General features: G+C 44.5%; 1 protein-coding gene across 5 annotated transcripts in view; it reads left to right on the top strand.

Annotated features, from left to right (window-relative positions):
* The window catches only part of DIP2C (disco interacting protein 2 homolog C), a 762,684-nt gene that overhangs the window by 307,428 nt on the left and 428,404 nt on the right, over nt 1-26,852 (top strand). For 3 of the 5 annotated variants that reach the window (XM_082258569.1, XM_082258570.1, XM_082258572.1), the window contains exon 2: nt 15,351-15,419. The exons of the other annotated variants lie outside the window; for them this stretch is intronic. In XM_082258569.1, coding sequence (XP_082114695.1) covers nt 15,351-15,419 — 69 coding nt within the window. The remainder of the gene's footprint in view (nt 1-15,350; nt 15,420-26,852) is intronic. 5 annotated transcript variants of the gene reach the window in all.

Consider the following 26,852-nt stretch of genomic DNA (forward strand, 5'->3'; position numbering starts at 1 on the left):
TATTTTGTCAGGGGAAACAATCCCCCTAGTTTGGCTTTCTACTTTAGCTGACTGCAGTGAACTTGCATGGCGGTTTTCTTCAACCCTTCTTATCAGAAGACGCTCCTGTCGAGGTGTTAACTTTTGTGGACAGCCTGGACGTCTCTGTGAGATGGTTGCAGTTCCATCTTTGTTAAATATTTGTATCACTTTTGCTACAGTATTGTCACGGATAAGTAAACCTTTGCTGATTTTCTTGTAGCCTTCACCTTTCTTGTGTAAAGAAATTATTTTCTTTCTCAGGCCTTGTGACTTTTCTCTTCCATGTGGTGCCATTGCTGACAGCATGAAATGGAAAATGTTTTTTTTTTAACCACTTACCGCATACTAACGTAGATCTACATCGGCAGACTTTGCAGTACTATACCGGGATGATGCCTCTAGCACCATCCCGGTATCGTGGTTAACAGCCGACGGTTGGCTTTCCGTCGGTAACGACCGATGCGGCTCGGGAGCCGCTCTATTGTTACCCTGGTGAGCGGGAGGGGACGTCCGGCCGCCTTTCGCGACTTTGCTCGGGGCTCCCGTCCCACCGGGAGCCCCGAGCACACAGCCGACGCGTTCGCCGGCTGGATGGCGTCCCGATCAAAGCCGGAAACGGCTTCGATCAGGTCTCCGATGATGTAACCCGGAGGAGGCGTCCATGATGTCACTTCCGGGTTACTCTGCTGCAAAAGGCGGCAGTTTTAAAAAACCGCTGTATGCAAAAACACCATTTTCGGCGTTTTGCATACATGAAAGTGTAGTGGAGGGGTCTAGGGTCTTTTAGACCCTCCATCCCTCCATAAAGAGTACCTGTCACTGCATATTGGTTTTACAAGGGATGTTTACATTGCTTGTGACAGCAATAAAAGTGATCAGATTTATTTCTTTTTTAAAAACCTGTAATAAAATTAAATAAAAAAAATAAAATAAATAGGAAAAAAAAAAAAATTTTACCCGCCCCCGTCACCGTTAGCTCGCGCGCAAAAAAAAACGTATACGGAAGTCGAGCCGCGAATGAAATCGCTGTTCAAACCACACATGTGAGGTATCGCCGTGATCGCCAGATCGTGAGTAATAATAAAAAAGAAAAGAGCTACACTCTAACTCTAAACTGGTAACCGTTAAAAAAAATTGAAAGCGTCGCCTATTGAGATCTCTATTGACCGTAGTTTGTCGTCATCCCACGGCGCAATTTTAAACCGTAACATGTTGGGTATCTATTTACTCGGCGTGACATCATCTTTCACAGTATACAAAAAATGGGCTAACTTTACTGTTTAGTATTTTTTAAATGCAGTGAAATGTGATTTTTCAAAAATTTTCAAAAAAAAAAGGCGTTTTAAAGATCGCTGCGCAAATACCGCGTGACAAAAAATATTGCAATGACCGACATTTTATTCTCCAGAGTCTTTGCTAAAAAAATATATATAATGTTTGGGGGTTCTAAGTAGTTTTCTAGGAAAAAATACTGATTTTAACTTGTAAACAAAAAGTGTCCGAAATAGGGCTGGGGTTTAAGTGGTTAAGTAGGGTCCTTTTTATGATCAACTGTTTGCTGGACACCGGTTTATTGAATAATTAGACTCACCTGTAGATAAATTCTTGCTAATTAGGATTTAGCTGTCTAAAATTTTGTTTTGCTTCATTGTTGTGTATTCATTCTTGCAATATGGTCTTGAATGAATTTGTTAGGAAAAATACTTAGTGTGTGCAAATGATCAAACCTTGGTTACAATCAATGGCCCACATTTGTGGAAGTATTTAGTAGTATAGTGTCCCATAGAAAATGTTGATTCTGAAAGGAAAGTAAAGGAAAGTAAAGGTTTTCTGACAAATGTGTTGGGGTGTACTCATTTATGCTGAGCACTGTATATCCACTGTCTCCTGACCTTCTTTTTTTTTTTTTTTTCTATTTTTGATATATCATGATTTCTGTCCTTATTTTTTTTCTTTTTTCCTATGCCATTGCAACGTTGGAAACAAACCAAGTTTATGACATGTCCTCATTTTTATCCCAGCTTGCTCCAGGCCCAACTGAGCTTTTCAGTGTTGGTTACAATCAGTGTAATTGGTAGCTTAGGAAAATGATTTTGCAGTTGCGCAAATAGAAAAAAAAACTGCAGATAAATGTATTGCTGATTTTATCTTTGTCTTAATTTTTATTTTTAGAAAGGGGGATTAGGCAATTTATGGCTAGAAGAGAAGATGAAATGGTATATCCTGTATAGGGACCATCCATAAGTGAAGAAGCAGCTGTCTATCATTATCTACCCGCAAGATACGGCTTGTAAATGTGATAGTTATGGTGTTACTTTTATTAATTTTTATTGCTGTTATTATCACTTTTAGTGTTATTATTTTTGATGCTTTTATTCTTATTTAATAAGGATATTCAAGTCTTCTGAGTGCAAACAGATTAATGTATCAGGATTTAATCTTGTGAGCTTGGATATTGTGCTTTAGTATTGCAGCGTTCTGATGACAGGAAGATTAAAGTATTATGAAAATCACTGAAGGAAACATTTATGGGAACAGAGGTGCCCATCAGTGTCTAGAGAGAAAGACATACAGAATAAACTCTCCAATTCTAAATATAGCTTCTGAGAAATATATAGAAAATGAAAGTAAATTTATGAAGGGAACAAAAGTGGCCTTCTACAGGATCAATGACATGCAGTCTGTTCATTCTGTGGTTATACATCAACAGGAGAAGGGTGCATCACCACCAAAAATGTCTATTAAGATAGACAGGTAGCATACACTGTACTCACAAATCTAAGATGCATACATGCATGTAGGAACTGGGAACAAGTCGCCTCCAGACCATTTCTATACTGCTGGATGGCGTGATGGTGTCCACAATGACCTGTCTTACGTGTTTCGAGGGAGAACCCTCTTCCTCAGAGCCAAAATCGTCACGAGTGAGTCACAGGTTGGTGCGCCCCTCTCCTGTTGTCTTTCGGTGTTTTTCGGATACCCTTGGTTCTGAGGGAGGCAGCAAGACTGCCTATTTACACTCATAGCAGCTAGATGCCCCCGGAGGCAAGGGCCTATGTCAGGATGTGTATTACTGGCAGGATCACTAGGTGAAAAAAAAATGTTTAACCAAAAAAAAAAAAGACATGATCACCAAAATTGTCTAGGTTCTGATATAGACCAGTGGTCTCCAAACTGCAGCCCTGGGGCCAGATGTGGCCATTTGCTTACCTCTATCCAGCCCTTGGGGCACTATTCCATTCACAACTAACACTAATGTTGCGGCACTATTTCTTCCACTGATACCAATGATAGGGTGCTATTCCTTCCACTGATACCAATAATGGGGTGCTATTCCTCCCACTGATATCAACAATGGGGTGCTATTCCTCCCACTGATATCATCAATGGGGCGCTAGTATTCCCCTTGATACCAATAAAAGGGCACGAATCCTTCCATTAAAACCAATGATGGAGCATTGTTTACTTCCACTGACTCTGGGGCATTTTCTACTCCCACTGGCCACAGTCTGGCCCCCCGAAAGTCTGAAGGAAAGAAACTGGACCTTTGTTTAGAAAGTTTGGAGACTTCTAATATAGACAAAAGGTTGTAATCTCCTAATATATTTTTCTCTATCGCTCATTGACAGACGTAGTCCTCGGTGATACAGCACCTTCGGGTTATGTTGCCTCCACAGGAGCAGGACTAGACAGGAAATTAAAATGCTCTGGCCACACCCTAGGGGCAGTCCCAGAGGGTATATCCGCTCTCTCTCTGCCTCAGCAAATCAGTTATTTTCTGTCTAGTTAGGAGTAAGGACCTAGATACCTTGCTGGGATCTTCGGTCCTGGCAAGATTTTTTTCTTAAAAAGATTTTTTAGACAGCTTTTTTCTCCAGTGTTCCTGTGAGATCTTCAAGCAAGAAAGCTGAACTGGGCGACGGGCTGGATGTTGAGATCCGGTGGTCACCCCAGTTCAGCCTACGAGCGCGTGCAGGCCATAGCTCCGCGCTGGGTCGGCCGCGACAAAGTCCCATTAAGGGACTGACCCCGCGAGTTAAACGTCTTGCTGAAACGCCAAAGACCATGAGTCACGGCGTCCGTATTGGTCGACAGCCCTCCCGCCCCGGTGGAGAGGGGTACTGTCAGGAGTTGGTGCCCGCCTGGTTCCGGTATGGTGAGTAGTATGTTCCCCCTTTTCCCCCTGACGGGTCTTGTGGTGAACGCGGGCCCCTCTCTGTATGGTAAGATAGAGTCCCCCTCTATCCTATAACATGGCACAGATCCCCCTACTCTGAGTGTGATTTTATGTGCAAAAAGCCAGGAGGCTTGGTTTGGGAGCTAACAATCTAATTGTATACATGTTTAAAAGATTGTAATCAGTGGCAGTCTGGGAATCTTACTGTGATAAGAATAAGGTACCTACCAGTCAGAAGCCACGGACATGTAGACTGCCTTCCTAGTCAAATCTCCAGCTATAGCAGGCCTTCCGAACGGCCATGAGGTCCGCCAGGGCCGGTACCGCCAACCACGCCAAAAATCCCCATGCAGAGATAGTGTTGTGTGCCCTGCAGCACACCGCTATTCGGTACAGGCCGCCACCATTTTTTTTGCTGGATTGCACGAGCCGCCATTTTGGCGTAGCCTCGTGTCTCCAGCATGGGGGCGGCCATGTTTGAGGTGATCCAAACATTTCGTGGAGCTAGGGGAAGCGCCGGAAGGCGTGCAGAGGGGCGGAGCCGCCTCCTTTCTTCCTGGGCAGCCAGCCAAAAGACTTCCTGTTTGTCAAGACAGCGCTGTAACCTGTTGCAGTTAAACTCTGAGCATCAAGTGGTGAGCCTGGGGGTCTATCTCTCTCTCTCTCTCTCTCGATCGATAGGGATCCCTAGCAGGTAACACTAAGGGGCTTTTGTGGCGCTGGGGGTCTGTGAAAAAAAAAAAAAAAAAGTTTTTTATTTTTGAATTATATTATCCGGGAAATCATGGACCCTGCCACACAAATTCCCCCACCTGTTTCCCTCGAGGGGGCCACGGGACCCGCCGGTGCACAGAGTGTAGAGGCATTTACAGCAATTTTGGAGTCTATGGTGGCTCGGGTGGAGGCGGCCTGTCAGGGACGAGGGTCAAGGAAGCGACCCCCGCCTACCCCTATATTATCTGACACCTCTGACTCAGATTCAGAGATGGTCACTGCAGTTGCAGGTCCCTCTGCAAGGGCTGTTACCTCAGGTAAAGCTCCCTCAGACAGTGAGGAGGACGTTCCTTCTCCCGCTATAATTCAGGAAGAAGCATTGGTGGACGCACTAGTTGTGGCAGTGCAGGAAACCTTAAAACTTGAGGTTTTTACTGGCAGAAGCAACTGATACAGAGATTCCTTTTGGTACTAACAAGCCCATCAAAACGGTGAAGGTTTTTCCTGTACCCAAGTGTTTTGGTAATAAGATTAAAGGAGAATGGGAGCATTCTAAACGTACCTTTACTATTTCCAAGCGCATTGCTAGACGCTATCCGTTTGAGGAATCCATCATTAAGAAATGGACGGTACCACCAGTGGTGGATCCACCTATTTCCAGGCTGAATAAAGCCATGGTTATCCCAGTGGAGGACACTTCGTCCTTTAAGGATCCGGTGGATCGAAAGATGGAAGCGGAGTCCCGCACTATCTTCTCTCTGATAGGGTCAGCATTTAGACCAGTAATTGTTATTGGTCTAGTTTCCCAGACACTTACGGAATGGGCGAGATTGGTACGCCAAGACCTTAGGGGAAAAGATATTCCCCAGGAAACATCTGATTTGATGGAACAGATTATACAAGGGCTACAGTTTATCTGTGACGCAGCCTTGGACACTACTCCCCTATTAGGGCATGCATCTATGTCAGCGGTAATCCTCAGACGTGTGCTGTGGTTAAAATGCTGGTCAGCTGACCTAGGTTCCAAAAAGACCTTGACGAATCTCCCCTTTCAGGGGAATCGTCTATTTGGGGCCACCCTAGATGAAATCATTAAGGATGCCACTGGGGGCAAGAGCACTTTTTTGCCACAGGCTGCTAAAGCTAAGGGACCTCGCAACAAGCGAGGACCTTTCTTTACCGCCCATAAAGGGTTCGCACGCCCGGCTGGAACAAGCGGGAAAGGCAAGACTCCTCCAGGAGGGTTCAAGAAAGGCTGGTCGGACAAACAGAGGACCAACTCAGCCAAACCCGAAGCAAAGGAGTACACAGCCTGAAGGTGCGCCCCCACCCGGTTTGAGGGTGGGGGGGCGTTTTCACCGGTATTCAGGACATTAGATCGAGCATCAACTACTACTACCGGTGCGATTCTTCCCTTCCAACATTTAAGTACTACAGGGAGCGGTAGTCACCGTTCCCTGAATAGATCTTTTCCTTTACCTTTTCCTAAGATTAGTCTCAATTCCCCACTGGAATCGGATCTGGTTGACCAGACAGGCCAAGAAGCCTCTAGCCGGGTGACTTCGGTCCCTGAGGTTCAACCAGAAAAGATCACCCTTCCTGATAGCAATCAGGTATCTGATAAATGTGTGGGAACAGAAAACGACCAGACTTTCTCGGATGGTCGGGGCCAGATAGCTCTAGGGACGCCTGGTTCAGATCCAGTCAGCACCAGTGGTCCTAGAAATTCTAGGCTGGCCTCGTCAAGCCGGCCTGGCCGACTTGGACAGGCTAGTCGCAGACGTTCCGTGGGAACTTCGTCTCAGGGAGTGTCTGTGGTCTCAAGGACCAATTTACCATCGTGCTTTACAGTCGCTGGTTTTAATGGCCTGGCCATTGAGACCCAAGTACTGAAGGACAGAGGTTTGTCAGCTTCAGTCATTCCTACCCTTATTAAAGCAAGGAAAGCGACTTCCAGCAAGGTCTATTATCACACATGGAAGACTTATATTGCGTGGTGCGAATCTTTAGGATTTCCTCCACGTACCTATTCGGTGACTCGAATATTGGCTTTTTTGCAACAAGGGGTTGAGCAGAAGCTAGCTTTGAGCACCATCAAGGGTCAAGTTTCAGCATTAGCAATCTTCTTTCAGAAACCTTTAGCTACCAAGTCCTTGGTGCGGAATTTCATCCAGGGGGTGCGGCACCTGGCTCCACCAGTCCGCGCGCCCTTACCGCCCTGGGATCTTAATTTAGTTTTGTCGGTTCTACAGAAACCTCCCTTTGAAAACATCAGGGAGATTCCCTTGTTTACTTTATCCCAGAAGGTGGCCTTCTTGGTGGCTATCACTTCTGCTCGCAGGGTGTCAGAACTGGCTGCATTATCATGCCAGTCCCCATACCTAGTGATTCATAGGGATAAGGTAGTACTTCATCCTAAGCCATCCTTTCTTCCTAAGGTGGTTTCAGATTTTCATCTGAATGAAGATATTGTACTACCTTCCTTGTGTCCTCAGCCCAAGCATCATCGGGAACATGCGTTGCATTCCTTGGATGTGGTTCGGGCAATCAGGGTATACCTGAAGGCTACGGAATCGTTCCGTAAGACGGATTCACTTTTTGTGATCACGGATGGCCCCAGAAAGGGTTTGCCTGCATCTGCCGCGACCATTGCCAAATGGATTAGACAGACGGTGGTACAGGCTTATTCTATTAAGGGTCAGAGTCCTCCGTTCCCTGTTAGGGCGCACTCCACTCGAGCGCTCAGTACTTCCTGGGCCTTTCGCCATCAGGCGTCAGTGGTCCAGGTATGTAAGGCGGCCACCTGGTCGTCGATACATACCTTTACAAAATTCTATAAAATTGATGTGACGGCATCGGCGGATGCCTCATTTGGCCGCAAGGTTTTGCAGGCCGCAATTTGAGGAGACCGGTGGTCTACCTCGAGAGTTTTTTTCTGTTTGAAAAATTTCTTTTTTGTTGAGTCTCATCATTAAGGATGAGCATTGTAAACTTCTAGTTGGCACCGGTTGGGCCTTCTAGATTGGGATTTGATTTCCATTTTCCCACCCCTCATTTGTGATACTGCTCTGGGACGTCCCGAAGGTGCTGTATCACCGAGGACTACGTCTGTCAATGAGCGATAGAGAAAAATGGATTTTTGTAAAATCTTACCGTAAAATCCTTTTCTCTTAGCTCATTGACAGACGTAGTCCCCGCCCCTCTGTTTTGGAGTTGGGTTGGGTTAAAATCTCTAAAGACTGCTTTTTGACATAACTGATTTGCTGAGGCAGAGAGAGAGAGGATATACCCTTTGGGACTGCCCCTAGGGTGTGGCCAGAGCATTTTAATTTCCTGTCTAGTCCTGCTCCTGTGGAGGCAACATAACCCGAAGGTGCTGTATCACCGAGGACTATGTCTGTCAATGAGCTAAGAGAAAAGGATTTTACGGTAAGATTTTACAAAAATCCATTTATCATCAAGCAAATAAGTGAGGTGGCATAACCGCCAGACCAACAGGGTAAAATAAAGGCATCAAAAAAAGGAAAACGAATGCAGCCACCACAATAATGACTGTAAGCTGCGTTAGCTTTTTGTTTTTGGGTTTAGATATCCTTTGATCTTATCAGTATGGAATGTTACATACTTATATTTCATATTTTCTTACAGTCATCATATTGAGCTCTGTGGGATTTTTCTGCAGCTAAAAATGGATCTGAATAGCAGTTGCCTTTCTCCCTCGCCCCATGCAGAAAAAAAAAAACACTGTAGCTTGTCAATTTACATATGGCCACAAATCATACAGGTAATGCTGTGCTTTATTGATAGACAGCTCAGCATACTTTGCAACCTTAAGGGTCCATGTACATGGGACGTTGTTAAAAGTCCCTTTGAATGCTGGAATTTTTAGGATGTTTGAAACGTCCGTTCGGTCGCGTTTGTACCCGCGTTTAGCGGGCGTTTGCGTTTAGAACCGTTCCTAGAGGTCAAAAAAATGATTCCCCTTTAAAATGGAAAAACGCGAACGCCAAACGCGGGTCATCGCGTTCGGTAGCGTTCGGCCGCGTTTTTGCGTTTGAAACGCCGGGAAACACACGTTCGAACGCAAATAATTGCGTTCTAAAAAAAGTCCCTGAACGCAACTGCCCGCAAACGACCGCAAACGACCTGGTGTACATGGACAGATAAGATAAAATGTAGGTGGGTTCAGGGGCTTCTAAAAAAAACGCCCAACTGCTCCTAAACGGCCATTTCCAGCGTCCCGTGTACATGGAGCCTAAATGTCCTGAAAGCATTTTATAATATAAAAACGCTACTTAATAAACTTGTAGAATTAAAAAAATAATAATTTCATTGAACAGAAACTTAGTTTCCCTTTGCTTACCCAAGCTTCTCTTAAATGTTCTTCTTAAAATGAGGTGTCATTAATGAGAATCTCAGTTCACGCTCTGTGCTGTTCAAGTTTAATTTTGCTATGTACCTGAGAGAACTTGGCAGGTCCGATAGTTTTACCTATGTACCCCTAAATGTACGTATTAAAATGTTTTACTGCTTCCACTGAATACAAAGCAGATGTGAATGTAGCCTAATTGGCCTCCTCTCCCCTCCCCCCAATCCTTTTTTTCTCTCAAGGCATTATTCCGATATTCTTAAGAATTAAATGTTTTCTGGAAGATAAATTGCTAATTGCACCTAGCAATTCCCATCTGTGTAGATAAACTTATACAAAATAGAAAAGTAGAAAGAATGTTCTAGTTGGGGGGGGGGGGGGGGCATGATTCCATGCTGGCGTAGAAATGCTTAGGGCTTCTTGTGCTCCAAAATTTGGATACCAGCCACTGATTTTGATAGTTGAAATACTTCTATTTTCTTTTTATTTTGTAATGATTATTCTTTACAGAGGAGCTTCAGTCAAACCCCCCCCACCCCCCCAAAAAAAAAAAAAAAAGGTCCGCAGCTACAAATACTGTAGCTGCTGACTTTTAATATTTTAATATAAGGACACTTACCTGTCCAGGGATCCCGCACCCGAGCCGACTCTTCAGTCAGATTTGGGTGCAGGTGCCCAGCATCTTAGGTAAGGGAAACAAAGAGGAAACCTTCCAGCTTCACAGCCGGATTCCTACTGTGCCTGTGTGTCTCCCAGAAGGTTGTGGGGGGGGGGGCTGCACATTGTCCTGGATCGCCGATGGGATCTGAGCAGGAAGTGGGTGCGGGTACCTGTCAAAACCAGGTACCTGACACCCCCCCCCCCCTAAAAAAAAAAAAAAAAGCCAGGTTTGGCAGTGGTGGCAGAGGAGGGTGCAAACAAGTGGCACTTCCCCTTTTTTGGTGGAGCTCCATTTAAAAGTTTACCTTTACCCTTTTCTTCTTGCTTTGTAGGTTTATTAAGTATATTTAACCCCCATCATTTATTTGGCACTTTGTTGGGGAAATGTACATGTAAGCATATCTACAACATGTTTTTAGGTGAAATAAATGGTATATTAAGGCTATTGTAATGTTTATATCTCACTGAACTGTAGGGGCAGGTTTGTACGATGTATATTTGTGTATGTATGTAAATTTACACCAGTTAGATATTCAATTTTAGGAGGGTGTTCTGTGCTTCTTAAAACACCGTACCTTTTGTATGTATGTACTGTGAGCATTGTGATCCATATAGTGACTTTTTAAGGGTAGAATAGCAGGCTTGGCAACAGTGGGGCTGTGATTGCCCCACTCTTCAGATTACCTTCTGTGACCCTCAAAATGCAGTAAAGCTCACTGAAAATTAGGGATCGACCGATTATCGACACCGCATCGATATATCAGGGGCCGATATGCACTTTCCCTGATATATCGAGATCGGCCGCTGAGGTTACTGATATTGCTGATATTTCGGGAAAGTGCTGTACTGGAGTGATGCCTGCAGCTAGAGGCATCACCCCGGTACCGGCGTCCATAGCCGACGGTCAGCTGTCTTGTATTGACAACCGATGCGGCTGAGGAGCCACTCAGCTGTCATTACAAGGAGCGGGAGGGGACGTTCCCCCCCCCTTCCGCGGCTCGCCCGAGTCTCCTGTCCCACCCGGAGACCAGGGCAACCATCCTGCACGATCGCTGAACAGAAGACCCGATCAAAGCCGCATTTGGCTCTGATTGAGTCTCCATGTAAACAACCCAGAAGTGATGTCATGACATCACTTCCGGGTACTCTGCGCCACATTAAAAAAACTGACAGCATTCAAAACAGTCAAACTTGGCGTTTTGAATGCTTTTCAGTACCGAGGATGTGTCTGGGGTCTTTTAGACCCCCCAGATCCCTCCTCAATAGTACCTGGAACAGAAAAAAAATATATATATTTTTTTACATGCCCGACAATATCGGCTGATATCGATATCCGATGAACAAAATATCGGTATCGGCATAAAAAAAAAAACGATATCGGTCGATCACTACTGTAAATATTGGTTATATGTGCCCCCTTGGTAAAGTAGTAAGAGTAAAAAAAAAATAAAAATACATTTATGACATATGAAAGCGTATGCACATAAGAATAATGAACACGACAAACTTGCACCTACATATATATTGGGCATTGATAAATGTACATGCTACCACTGAGGCCTCATGCACACTGGACGTTATCAAAACACCAGTAGAAAGCTGTAGCTATAGAAGGAGTTTTTCAGCTTTTTTGCGGTAGCATTTTTTAGCTTTTTTTTAGCTGTAGATTTTTTTTAGCCATTACTTTACTCTACTTTACTTTAAAGCTTATGGCTCAAAAACATTGATAAACGCCCAATAGCCTTGCTTTTAAGTGTTTTTTGGCGTTTTTCAGTTTTTATCAGAGTTAGAGCATTTTAACCGCTAAAAAACTCCTCTCAAAACCCACTAGTTATGGGTTTTTAGTCCAGTCAGAAAACACCCCTGCCAAAAACTGCTGATAACCGCCTATGTGTGCATGGACACATAGGATAACATGCTGGGGAGTTCACTGGCTGCAGAAAAAAATGTCTGACGCCAAAAACAGCCGCTGTAAAAATGTCCAGTGTGTATGAGGCCTAATAACGTAAATACATTGGATATCCCTGTTTCCATAGGAAGTTTTAGAATATGTTCGGGGCATTATGTACTTTTAAAATCAATCGAATAATTAAAATACCAAAAGTTTTTGCTTATATTTTGCTTTGTTTGTTTTTTCAAATTTTTTTTTTCTTTTGTGTCCAAGAGCCCATATCTGGATGTACACGTTATTCCACACATTTTTACCTTTTTAGTTTAAATTTTGTAGTTTATTTTGTGTGATATGGCAAAAGGTTTTTATTATTTTTTAATAAAGCAAAGATTTTACAAAATTTTAGATACATGGGATGTAAAAAACCATAGACACCATCTATAGGATCTATGCTTTTAGCAAACTTGTGTTTTATACACTAAGCTCTCGTATAAACTTTAACATGTTGATGTCATTTCAAAAGCCATTTCAGTGTTCAATGTTTTAAAGATGAATTTCAAGTATGGTATATACATAGTCCTTGCTGGACCAATGTAATTATTTAAAAATATACTTTACCTGGAGTTCATTTTTATATTTGCCACTTTCATTAAAATAGTACCTGGTGATCCTGCCATAAAGTTCCTTGTTCAGGCACTTCCTGCTGTGTAACAACGCTCTGTTCCTGCCTCCCAATTGTGCCCCTGTGCTGTAATGTTCTAATCCACACTCCCACTGGAGATTACAACAAGCCATGCTGGCACATGTGCAGGAAGGATCTACTGTTGTCCCCATCAGGAAGTCTGCCCTGAGAAATGGCAAGCAGTCATTGCTGGAGTAAATGTAAAGAGGAAGTGGATGCAGTGATATCTTAAGAGCATTATAGGCCACTGGGCAATGCAGTGCCCTGGGGCCCGCCTACACAATCACCCACGAGAATAAAAATGCAAATTGTCGATGAGGCTATATTTATTGGTACAGCAGTGCCAGGGTAATGACAGCTTCCAAGTTGTGCGGCTGGGTCCGGTGAACACACACACACACACACACACACACACACACACACACACACACACACACACACACGGACGGGAGTCAGACTCGACTGTCCTGTGTGTGCCTGTTAATGTGGAGGCGGACAGGTGTTCCTGCAGTTGTGGGCTCCCCTTCCATGGCCCAAGTGGCCTGACAGCAGCGCAGGGCCGACAAGCGCTTGCCACCTGCTAAGTTCGGCTGGGGGATGCACATGTGAATCGGGACTAATGCTTGGCTGGGGCTTAGTCGCTGAGCAGGTGGAGCCCCCAGGCAAGTGGGGCCCCCGTGCAACTGCTCAGCGTGCCCATTCGGTAAGATGGCCCTGAGTGGACGCTCAAAGAATTCAGGAGATGATCAGTACTAGGGTGCAACAAAGGATAAAAAAATTAAGTAACATAACCACAGTAAAGACTTAAATAGTTGTACCAGAATTTATATGGCATCACAAACATCGCACAAATTTAGGTGGGTAAGTCAAGTCCACGGATTTATCTTTTTATGAAGCCAGAATAATTAAATACCGTATACCTGACAGTTGTCAAAAATTCTAACCAACTGAATGCCAAAACCGTGGAGGTTTGGCGCACCTTAAAGTGAACCTTTGGCCAGACTATGGACAATCCTGTGTGTGTGTGTGTGTGTGTGTGTGTATGTGTGTGTGTATATATATATATATATATATATATATATATATATATATATATATATATATATATATATTTATATCTCCTTAAACTGCTTTTCTCAGGGCTGTCTTTGCTGTATTTTGTTCAGGCACCCATGCATTTCCACTTTGCACTTAGGACTTTCCTAATGCCTGGATGCTGCCTCCACCCATGTGCAGGCAGTCTTGACATGTAAGCAAGCAGCAGTCTGGAGTAGCTCTCTATCACTTCTATGGGAGGCAGAGCACAGGTGTGTCAGTGGAGTAGAGCACAGGCATGTCTAGGAAGTTAAGCACAGGTGTGTCGTCTTCAGCCGATTGGGTGTTTGATCGCCCACACATCAGCTAGTGACGTGGAACGCAAGCTCACTAATGCAAAGACTGATGGGACATCTAGTCCTGAAACCTATGGCCACATGATGCCCATGAGCGCACTCCCTGCTACAATTGGGTATTGGTATGAGGGACATATGTGGCACATAAATATGTTGGGTTATGTACATTTTTTTGTAAAAAATTATTAATGGATTTGTTGTTTTATCTCTTGGATCTTATTTGTGTAAATTGTTAGAGGTACTTTAACAAAAATTAAAAGAGCTTAAAAAATAGCCCTTTCTGATCAATGTAGCTGAAGTCACAGTGGAACAATTAATTATCAAATTTGACAACAGAAGCACTGAAGTCAAGTCTCTCAGCAGCTAAGCTCACCCTGCTCTCCTCTCCCTAAATTCCTCTTCTGTGTTTACATTAGAGATTAGAAGTCTGCCTAGTCAATGCTGGGATGGAAGGCAGGAGGAGCTGAGCTGCCTGAGAAGTTGACTTGAATAGCTTCTGTATTTTTGCTATGAAGAATGAACTGCTCGAGAGTGCCTGCAGCTACAGAAGTCAGTGAAAGCTTGTTTTAAAGCTCATTTTCTGCTTATTAAGTATATGTAAATACTTTGAATGTTCAAAGCTTGGCCACAGGTTCCCGATACGCACAAGCAGACCATCTGACTTACAAAAATGTTCCTCATTTGTGTGATGAAAAAAAGAAAGGTTAAAACTGCATAGTATTAAACTAAAGAATGCAACAAAAGCTGTGACAATTAGAGTACAACTAAAGGCAAAACTTTTTTGGGTTTTGGATGAAGTGGAGAGGGACTAGGACACCTGTTGTCTTTTTTTTTTACGCTAGTATCCCTGGTGACAACCAGGAATTCCCTGACTTTGGAGGGATCTCCTCTCACTTCTTATTTTGGGACAGCAAGTAATAGGAAGTCCTCCTAATGAAACACAGATGGCAAAAAACAAAAATTGACAGGGTTATAACCCTCCCTTACTCTATCCAAAATGGAAAAAAAAAGTTTTGCCTTTAGTTATATTGGGAAATGAAAATTTAAAGAGGGTGGTTGGGTAAAGATCTGGTCAATGGTAACAAAATTGAAAAATTAAATGAAGTTACCTTACAAAATGTATTCTCCAAACATAGCCCATAGCCATATTCACATGCATCCACCAATCACAGGACAGTGAGATAGACTAGGTGCTATGGGTCCAACATACAATGCACCTTCTCAAAAGAGGAGAAACTTTATTCCCAAAACAGACACTGGCCTTAACTGAATTAGAATCTGGACATTTCCACTGTAATATCAGTAATTTTTCTTTAAGTACCGTATTCATTTTTCTATATTTTTATGTTTTCTATATGAAAGGGCCAGTTTAATAAACTTATATAATGTATTGCCTTTGAAATTGAATTTTACTAGCTTTCTCTTCCACAATAACTGTTTTCCAGGTCATCCATGTATCTCGGGTCCCTCAGCAATGAGATGGCATGGGAGGTCTTGGAAAACAGCAGCATTATGTAAGAAGGATTCATACATATTTTCAACTTTTTTGATTGTGTTTGTGGTGTGTTTGCGACGTCCTCTTTGCCAGTGTAATCGCTGTGATTTATTTCTGCAATCATGCAATGTTGTGCTTTGGGGTGTGTACCAATCAGGAGCCCCTTCATAGCGACAATGAGAAATTAGTCTTAAAAGTGAGCCAAGAGGCTGTTCGCGGTCTCTAATCACTGTGACATGAAATACCAGTCACTGGCATGTCATTTCACTTTTTGATTACCTATTGATCTGACTACTACGACTAATGCTATGCAGCATTATATGTGAAATTCTAAATTTACACACACCGTTATTTTAATGACAAAGTGGCTAAATGAAATGGAGAAATAAACACAAAATCCATTCTGCTTTTAGTTTTTAATCCTGCCATTTTTACAGTGCTGTATTGCGTTCATATTCACTACTGACTTCTTAATGTGGGGCAACCATTGTCCTTGACTGCACATCTCACCTGGGGTAAAGTTTTGTTTAAGAAAAGGAGCTAACCAATGCTGTGGATTGGCCAAGACCGCACAATTCATGGTGACTCTAGTAAAAAAAAATATATAATTTTAAAACTTGAATACAATAGACATGCTTTCACTGTTCATAAAAATGTTTTATCATGATACCCCTGTTGAGGTCTGTAGCTGAAAAAAATGGCTTTCTTGTAAGCTGAAATCTAGAAAGTAAGAATGGCTACAGGATAAAGTGACATATTGAATTAATGTTGCATTTTATAGTAGCTTTCACTTATAAAACCTTATGAAAAATGTCACCATGAATCAAAAGTGGGCACAGGCATCTTTTTGTAACTTTTATCTGTTCCCTGGAGCCCTGACACCCAGGCCACTCTAACACTAGCATACTCTGATCAAAATGTATCTGGTACAGCAGGGACTGACCAAATGTCTATCAATGTGTGGGCTCCTCTGCTGTTTAATCAACTTCAGCTGAAGGGACATGTTGGAAAAATTTCAATTGATCACCAGCTGCAGCTGCTGATCCATGTATTCTGACAATGGCAGGAGCCACTGTCAGAGTACAATGTCACAGGGGGTGGGGTGATTCTTCCATTCACCTTGTTTGTGTGGATGGAAGAATCTTTTAGGTTTTTTCGTTAAGCTCCCTGGCTGAATGAAAAAAACCTAACCTTGTTTGGCCAATGTAAGGCCTTGCTCACATGGCCTTCAGCTTGTATAAAATCTCTGTGCATAGCAAGCTTTCGCTAAGTATTTTGTTAAGATTTCGTCAAATTTTATACGGATTTGTTAAGCCTTTAAAAAAAACTTTTGTTCCACTATGAGGATGTTAAACACAGATCCTAATGGGAGTGTTGACTGTCCTGGAGGTTTCTGCAGGCTTTCCATAAGCTTGAAGTAGTGCTGAAGCTTGCTATCAGCCTCCTTGAAGTGACAGAACTCTTGTTAAGATCTGTGTCATCCCCAAACTGAAACTAGCTGGCGCATTGAAAGCATCAGCTGCTTGAAGTTTGCTGAAGGTTTTGCAAATGCTTTTCAAAAGCTTGCTGTACACACCTCTTATGCTTGCTAAAGCTCAAGTGAACAAGGCCTAATAAGCAACTAATGACTTGAGTAAAGAAAGTAAAGAGTAAAGAAAGCCGATGCATGTCTAGTCAGCTGCCATGGTTTTTTGTTAGTCCTTATAAGGACTTTATTATTTTGCCTATTCGGGACAAAATGACAGGTTCACCTGCTCATACTTGCCCTTGGTAAATACTTGGTGCTGTTGGGTATGGGGGAGCACGTGACCTTCTCTCCTTCCTGTAAGGTTGCAGTATTTGGGCCTGAGTGGCTCGAACACTGCCATGTGAGGGAAGTGTAACCTAACTCTGCGTAAGCTCCAACACTATTCAACACAGAGCTTATACTGAGTTTGGACTTGGATCAACAGGGGTTCAGTTCACCCTTTAAAAACATGACCATTGGCTATACTTTCCTCACGTCTTTCTACTAAAAAGAAAATCAATGGGAGCAGTACTTGGTCTGAATGCTGTTTGTGATGACCTTTTCAGACATGTTCTGGATCCATTATTACAAAACCCTATACTTGTAAGCCTGAGTCAAAGAGAGTTAGGTATGAAGTAAAGTTTCAAAATGCTTTAGTAACTGTAATTTTCCTGTCTTTAGATTCTAATGCTGAGCTAGATATTTTGTATGTCTCCTTCCAAATATCATGTATAACCCCATATCGTATAGCGGTTGCCCCAATGTATAAAATTGTGTTTGATATGTTGATTCTTGGTTTGCAAACTTGTTTTCAGTCAATATTTGAGTAGTGGGCTGATTGTTGGGTGGTATGTAGAGCCCCTTGTTTTTAGAATTGCCAAGCTTCTTAGACTTTTTAAGAAGTAAACGTCTTGCTAATCTCTGTACTCCACATTTGTGAGGTATCAACAAATAAGATATACACAATGGAAATTTTTAAGTTAGGTCTAATTTTCATTGTAAGCATTCCCTTGATCATATACGAACCTAGGTGTTGTCCTCATAAATACTATAAGATGGGATGTGTGGTGTAACTCAACTGCTAATAGTTAATGTTGATACATCTCAAAGTAGAGTATCTGTGGGAGGTTTGATCATATCCTGTTGCTTTTAGATATTACCCTTTGATCACCATATGGATGTACAAAACTGGAGACCAAAGTTTAAGGTTCTCGGTTTATTGATGTTCTGCTACATTGTACTACTATGCGATAGCCGATATGATCAATTTGTATCCTCTGAACAATGAAGATTTCTGTATCCTGTCACTTGAATTCTAATGCAATAAAAAGTAACGAAAAAAAAACATGCCCTTTATTGCTGTTATGGCACATGCAAATGTGCCTAATAAATTATATCTGGCAACCAACGTGCTTGAGCTTCTTTATGATGCCCAAGTTTGTTGGCTCTGAAAAAGTGCCTGCTGCATCCTGCACTAGACTGACTGGCTCCCTATCCCTATGTTACTCATTCCAGCAAAATAAAAATGGCAATCACGCAGGTAATTTCCAACTAGCATAAGTAAAGTGCCTGCTAGTCAAGGTTTAAGAGTGGCACAGTGTCTTAGTGGTTAGCACCTGTGGCTTGAGGCACTGAGGTCCTTGAATCAAATCTTGCCTAGACACCATCTACATGAAGTTTGCATATTCTCCCTGTGTTCCCTTTGGCTCTAAATTAGCCCTAGTATATGTGTACAAATAGGCTATGACCATTTGTTTTCACAATTTGCATATCAGTCCCAAGCTGACCCATTGGGGAGAGTTGAGGGAGGAAAGACCTGGTGTGATCTACTTCCAAGAAAATTGTATAAGAAAAGGCTTTAAAGTGTATCAAACATGATGCCTAGTGGGCTGACCCATAAAAATGCCCAGAGTCCGATACGAATGAGTGGATATATACGTACATAGAATGTCTAAACAGCTTTAAGTTTGCATTAAAAAAGGGGCTTTTGTTAAATACGTCTGCAAATTAAGCACCACACTGCCATGCCAAGGCCCCTCTGTAAAGTATGGCCACTAACACCAGTATAACAGAACTTCCATCTTGGGCATATATAGTATATAACAATGAATACATTGAAGGAATACATTGGTAGGTATGTCTTGGATTTAACCCATTACCTTTTAGGGGCTTTTTTCCACCAAGAAGCCGTGGTAATGTGCGTTAGTGCGATGTGGTGCTATTCATTCGAAATGGCCCCCCAACACTTCTTCACAATTATGATATGTGGTGCGCTGCAGAAAAAGCAGCATGCACAATTATTGGTTCATAGTGCGTTGAGCATCCCGTTGCAATGCATGGAATGATTAAACGCAGTGCACGTTTATATATGTTTTATACACCACAGCTGGTGTGAGTAGACCCTTAAGGTGCAGGAACACACCAATAGCCCAGCACAATTGCTGAAGAAAAAGCAAGTAGGTACTTTTTCCAACCCTCTTTAGAAATCTCATGTATCTGGGCTGCAAGAACAGACCAGGAGGACATCCGGGATAGGTCTGCAGAGGTGCATCCTGCTGCCAGGATGGGCATCGCTGGTTTGGACCATTTTGTTCTCCACTTTTATTAAAGCATTTCCCCCTAAGACATATCTGAATGAATTTACTGTAGCCTTTCAGATGGAGTATACATACCAGTGGGCAGAAACTTGTACTTCAGGCAGAAATCATAGTTTGTCAGTTTAATATGTTTAAGTCTTCTATTCAGTATGGTTTGAGGATTGCTGTAATCCAGTGCAATCTGCAATATTGGCAATGATACAGTAATCCCCTTCTCCATTCAGATCATCACAGACCATTAATCCCAGTGCAGTCAATTTTTTACCTGTCTAATCTGAATATTCATGGTAAAACCAGATAGGTTGGTTTCACACCATTCTGTGCTTGTGATCATACATTTTTGTGTGTGTTATTAACAATGGTGCATGTTGGTGTACTGCTATTTCTAATAGGCTTTATAATGGTAACCGCTGCATCAAAAAAATGGACACCCCCATATCAACGCATACACACCATTTAAAACAATGGCAAACCTGGGTCTTAGCATATATTAAACAGAGCTGTGATTAGGCCCAGTAGGAAGCAAGTTTCTCTTTACTATGCACCTTGTGTCATATTAATAAGAGGTCACCTCATCTGGAGCTGATATTTTAGGCCTCATGTACACAGGACATTTTGCAAACTCTCCTAGGAGCCTTTCCTCCTGACAGCAGTGTTTCTGCAGAAAGAAAGCTTGATGCTTGTAAAAGTGTCTAAAGCTTTGTCAAGCTTTTATGCGTGTTTACAGGCGTCAAGAACTTGGGTGTTCATTTAATTGGCCAGAATAATTATTTCTCTCTCGTTCATTGACGAACACAGCATCAGATCTTCATAACTGTTGGGTTATACTGCGCCCTATAGGAGTAGGACACTAGGCAGAAAAAAAGTCTGGCTACAAGCATTGGCAGTCCCAGGGGGTATACTCCCTCTCTCTGCTATAGGCACTCACTTTTTTTCTGCCTAGTCAGGAGTAAGGACCTAGTTCCTTGCTAGGTTCTTTGGTCCTGGCAATTTTTTCTTTTTAGATAAAAAAATTTTTCTCCTGGGCTTTTCCTGTCAGACCTACAATCAACTGCCGGACTGGGTGACAGGCTGGATAATCTGGATCCAGTGGTCACCCCAGTCTGGCCAGCAAACGCATGCAGATCTAAGCTCCTCGCTAGGTCGGCCATGACATAGCCCCACTAGACGGGGGCTGGCCTGTGAGTTTAACGCCTTGCGAGGTCGCATACGACTGGGTCTTGGCCCTAGTAGCAGCGTTCCTCCTGGCTGTCAGCCCCCTATTTCGATGGAGAGGGGTTCTGTCTGGAGCAGGGCTAGCCTGGTTCCTAGTATGGTGAATAGGTGTCCCCCCTTTCCCCCTACAGTGTTTTGGGGTGGGCCCCTTCTTGAGATGGTTGGACCCCCGGGTTCCCCTTCTTCCCATCAGGTGCCCCCCCTTGTCATCTGTCCCCCATCCTACCCTCCCCCTCCATGTGTGTTGAGGCTGTTTGGGTGGTCTGGCCCACCTCCTGGGGGGGGGGCAGTGTACTATGCTGGCGATGGGGGCCGGGGGCAAGTACCACCAGCGACCAGATGATCGCCTGTGTGGGGGGTTGTACTTGGGGGGGCTCCTGCCAGGGCCCCTTTGCCCTGCCTTGGTCTGTCCTTTAGGCCTGGGTCCCTGTAAACCTTGTGGTACCGTGCGGGGCCGCCATTTGGTTGCAGCCTGTGTTTCTATACATGGCGGCCATGTTTGTGTACTCTGGCAGCCATTTTGCGGTGGTTTGCCATTGAAAATAGTGGTGGCCATGACAGTGGAGCCCTGTGGGCAGTGATTTCGATGGTGGGAGCCCCTCCTCATCCCCTGGTGCGGACTCCTTTCCTTTTTGGATCCTTTCACTTCCTGATCGCTGCGCGTGAAGTGCAAATTATATTGGTGGCTGCAGGTTTCTGTTTCTGCTGTGTGGGGAGTCTGGTAGGGTTCTCTCCCTCTCAGTCAACTCCCTGGTGCTGACTCCTTGATCCTTTTACTTCCTGATCGCGTGCATCGTGCAGATTATACTGGTGGCTGTTTCTGCTGTGTGGGGAGTCTGGTGGGGTTCTCTCCCTCTCTGCTTGTGCTTAGCGACCAGGTTGTGCCGCCAGCGCAGTGGGGGTTGTTCCTTGCAGTCTTTTACACTTTTTGTGGGGTCCCCCTGGTGACTCATGGAGTCTTTGGAGCACATCTCCCCACCTGATCCCCTCTTTGAGACTGCGGGGCCCTCCGGGTCCCAACCATCCATTGATGCACTGACAGTGGTCCTGGAGTCCTTTGTGTCCCGGGTGGAGGTTGTCTTCGGGCGACTGTCTAGCAAAAAACGCCCCCCACCTTCCCCTGCCTCATCTGTCTCATCAGATCCTGAATCTGATTCAGCCGCTGCAGATGTGGGTCACCCTGCTGGGTCTGCAACCATATGCCCGGAATCCTTTTAATAGTGAGGACGTTTCCTCCACTTCTGCAACTGCGCACGGAAAGGTGCTGGTGGAAGCACTGATTGTATTTGTGCGTGAGATCTCGAAGATGGAGGATACAGCTGAAGCTTCGATGGAGGCGCAGGTACCCTTTTGGCACTCACAAGCCATCCAGAGCGGCAAAGGTGTTTCTTTTCATTGTTACGCCAAAAGGAAATCGCGGTACTGGGCTACTTGGATGACCACCTTCTGCAAGCAGAGTCTTCTACTGCTCTGGTGGAAAACCTGGAGATCACCATTTGAAGTCTGCCCTTGATCCGTCCACAAAGCTGGACTATCTGCCCTGGTTCTGTCCACAAAGCTGGACTATCTGGGCCTGACTCTGGACTCGTCCTTAGCCAGAAGAGTGCTCCTTCCTCTGGACAAACTCGAAATTGCAGGCTGCAATTCGTCGCTTGCTGTCCAACAGATGGTCATTGCTTCGGACTTTCATCCGGTTGCTGGGCCTGATGGTGTCCACCTTCGATGCGGTTCCGTTTGCACAGTTCCATACGAGGTCCCTGCAAAGGGAGATTCTGACTAAATGGGACTAGATTTCACAGTCTCTGGATAATCAGATGCGACGGATCGAAGGAGTCCCTGATATGGTGGCTTCATTCTCTGGCGCTTCAGCTGGGTAAATCTTTCTTCCCCTTGTATTGGACAGTGGTCACCACGGATGCCAGCCGGTCCGGGTGGGGAGGGGTCCTCGGCAAGTATTCTGCTCAGGGGATCTATGTCTTAGAACTCTGAGCGATCAGACTGTGTCTGGACCATTGGACGGATCGTCTTCAGGGTTGTCCATCGCTCATTCATTCGGACAATGCCATGACTGTGGCTTATGTCAATCACCAAGGGGGCACAAGAAGTGTCCTAGCGGCTCTGGAGGTAGCCGGCAGTCTAAGATGGGCAGAATGTTTCGTTTCAGCCCTCTCCACCATACACATTGCCGGGGTGGAAAACTGGCAGGCGGATTACCTCAGTCGGCAGGCGTCGGACCAAGGGGAGTGGTCCCTTCATCCGGAGGTGTTTCATCAGTTGTGTCTCCGGTGGGGCATCCCCGAGGTGCATCTGCTGGGGTCTCGGGTCAACCGAAAGGTGCAGAGGTTTCTGGCTTGGTCAAGGGATCCTCTGGCGGTCAGTATCGTCTGATTTACGCCTTCCCTCCTCTCAAGCTTTTGCCGAGACTTCTACGCAGAATTGAGGCAGAAGGGATTCCGGTCATCTTAGTGGCTCTGGATTGGCCTGGCTGGGCTTGGTACGCTGATCTGGTGCGACTGGTTGCCGATGTTCCTAAGAAGCTTCCTCTCAGGGAGGATCTGCTGTCCCAAGGACTGATCTTCCATCCTGCTTTACAGTCGTTGGCTTTGACGGCTTGGCTGTTGAACACCAGGTGCTGAAGGATACAGGTTTATTTGAGTCGGTGATTCTTACACTGTTAAAAGCTAGGAAATCCACTTCTAGGAGGATCTACCATCGTACATGAAAGACGTACATTGTGTGGTGTGAGTCTCTTGGGGTTCATCCTCGCTCATTCTCGGTGGCTCGGATCTTGATCTTCCTTCAACGGAGGGTTGAACAGAAATTGGCCTTGAGTACCATTAAGGCCAGGTGTCGGCTTTGGCAGTCTTCTTCCAATGACCTTTGGCCACACTCCCTGGTGCGTACCTTTCTTCAGGGCGTCCGACATTTGGTTCCTCCAGTGCGGTCTGCATTACTGCCTTGGTACCTCAATTTGGTGCTTTTGGTCCTCCAGAAGCCTCCCTTTGAGAATCTTCAGGAGATTCCCCTGCTTTCCCTGTCCCAGAAGGTGGCCTTTTTGGTGGCTATCACCTCTGTGTGCAGGGTGTCGGAACTGGCGCCGTTATCCTGTCGTTCACCTTACCTGATTATTAACAGAGCTAAGGTGTATTCTTCCCCCTGTCCGTCGTTTCTTCCAAAGATTGTCTCTGATTTTCATTTGAATGAAGACATTGTGTGGCCTTCCCTGTGTCCCAGGCCAAAACATCTGAAGATAATTGCTTTGCGTGCCTTGGTTGTGGTCCTGGCAATTAGGGTGTACCTGGCAGCTACGAAGTCTTTCAGGAAGTGGCCTCGTAATTGTTTGACAACTTCCTCTGCGACCATTTCTAAATGGATCAGACAGACAGTGATTCGGGCCTATTCCATCAAGGCAAGGGTCAGGTTCCTCCTTTCCCTGTTAAGGCGCACTCTTCTTGGGCGCTTAATGCCTCCTTGGCTTTCCGTCATCAGGCGTCAGTGACGCAGGTTTGCAAGGCGGCCACTTGGTCATCGGTGCACACTTTCACAAAGTTTTATAAAATGGATGTGTTTGCATCTGCGGATGCTTATTTTGGCCGCAAGTTTTTGCAGGCTGCCGTTGAGAGGATCTGATCCTCTTCGAAGGTGTATTATTTTTTTCAGGTGGGCTCCAGTTGTTTTGGTTGCGCTCCTGTTGCCTGATTGGCTACGGTTTAGCCTTTTGAATTTTTTTGCTGTTCCCACCCCTTACGTTTAACACTGCTTTGGGACTTTCCCGTTTATGAAGATCTGAAGTTGTGTCTGTCAATGAACACAAGAGAAAATGGGATTTTTTACTTACCGTAAAATCCATTTCTCTGAAGTTCATTGGCGGACACAGCACCCACCCCTCTTTGGAGTTGGAATTCTTCTGACACTGCTTGTAACTGAACTGACTGCCTATAGCAGAGAGAGGGAGTATACCCCCTGGGACTGCCTATGGGCGTAGCTAGACTTTTTTCTGCCCAGTGTCCTACTCCTGTAGGGGGCAGTATAACCCAATGGTTATAAAGATTGTTTTTTCTGCCAAAAGTGTGCTGTTCCTGGATGCACTGGCAGTGGGGTTTTTTTCCTGCCAATAAATGCTGCTAAAAGCCTATGTGTGTATGGACAGATAGGCTAACATGGAGGGGAGTTTAGAGGCACGAAAACAAAACGCCTGACATCCCTAGGAGCAGCTGTAAAAACTAAAAACGTCCAGTGTGCATAAGGCCTCAATGGCCATACACGCTGATCGAAATTCGACCTGTGTATATGGCAGCCGGTATGGCATGACCAATCGATACCCAATCAGCGCGCTCAGCCAATGGCTGAGAGCGCTGACTGGTGTGTTCTGGCAGGGAATGCCATCCAAAGGATATTCTCCTGTGCTTGGATGGTGGGCTTAGAGGTTTATAGTATAAATATCCTCCTTCCGTGCCAGTGGTCTTGCTCCCCCCCTAAGGACAGTGCGTATCCTTGGGACTGTAAAACAATAGCAAGAGAAGGACCCACCGACCGAACGCATTACCACAATCTTTGTTTTGTTTTTAAAAAAAAAAAAAAAAAAAAAAAAAATTGTTACAGCATATATAGGCATAGCAAGTGAGATTGATCGCCTTCAGGTCTGCTGAAGTCAACCAGTGATGTTGAAGGACTAGGCGGCGTCTGTGATGGCTGACGCTTTTCGAGGAAACTACTTTGGCTCTAAAGAAGAGGGTTCTCCCTCAAAAAGCGTCAGCCATCACAGACGCTGCCTAGTCCTTCCACACCACTGATTGACTAGAGTAGACCTGAAGGGGGGGCGTCCCCCTGTCAGAACACAATAGCACAGCAGGGGAGATTGCATTACTAACTTTGGATAGTTAGTACAGCGGCTCCTCCTGTGCTCTTCAGTCTTCTTTTTGTTCAGCCCCCTGGTTGTCTACCAGGTATTAAGCCCCGTACACACAGGCTGAATGACGGGTGGCATCGGTTGGTTCAATAGTAACTGGCGGACATTCGGCCCATGTGTACTATAGGCAGTCCGACAGAAGCTGGTCATTCAGTCGGCTTCTATCAAAGGGGCATGACTAAGAAGGTCTGCTGACCGGAGTGCTCTGGTGAGCGGGGAGGGGGCGCCCCCTGTCAGAACACAATAGAACAGCAGGGGAGATTGCTGTACTAGATTGTTAGTACAGCGGCTCCGAGCTGAGCTGTCTGTTTTTTGTCATTTATCCTGCTGGGTTGAACGAAAAAAATAAACTATTAGTGTGTACCAGGATTTAGTCTTGTATAGTTTCAGACCGATCTTTTTTAGACTTGGGGACTTCTTTAAGTTTCCATGTTCACTAACTGCCAAACCCATTAAAAGTGTTCTCAATTGTAGCATTTTACATTGCAGTAGGAAAATCTCCTGATGGAGGTGGGGCAATGTCTCCTTGTTGCAGGTAATTCAGACGACATGACCAGTGTAAAATGTCTCTTTAGGGTGTTATGGTCCTTTAAATGATTTACCAGGCGTCCCATTGTAAAATAATTTCTTGATTCTGCATCACTTTATAAAACTAGATCATTCTTTGTGATTGTACCTTTGAAATCAATGCAAACCCTGCTATGACGCAGAGCTGCAAAATCTGGATGCCTTCATTCTGAATGTGACGTTAAGTAAAATACCAGGTCAGCATCTTGTGTTATCGAAGCACTTCCCATTGTGTTTATTCATAGCCGGGTGTTATTTTAGGACTGGATGCTTGCAGTTCTATTTTACCTGTGTGCAGAGTGATGTCCTTGACGTGAAGCAGAACCGATCATCACTTTAATGAAGAAGAGAGACTTGGGCTATAAATAGTCTTGCTTAGTAATCGCGTCGTGTTACCAGGAGTAACACCAGGGACTCGCTGCTGACGTATTTGCTGGATGCTGTTTGTTAACCCAGAGATTTCCATCAATTTCTTCTTCCACTCCATTAGTTTCACTAATCTAATCATTTCAGGGATGTTTTCTACTAACCTGGCAAATCTGCTGTGTTTGTGACTGTAAACTTATCCTGGGCTGCATGAGCTTCCACTTAATATTGTCACATCTGTGCCAACCATGGAGGTCAACAGAGCAGGGAGGGTCACTTCATCCATTGGAA

Source organism: Pelophylax lessonae (genome assembly GCF_965119305.1).
Source record: "Pelophylax lessonae genome assembly, chromosome: 5".
Lineage (NCBI taxonomy): Eukaryota > Metazoa > Chordata > Amphibia > Anura > Ranidae > Pelophylax > Pelophylax lessonae.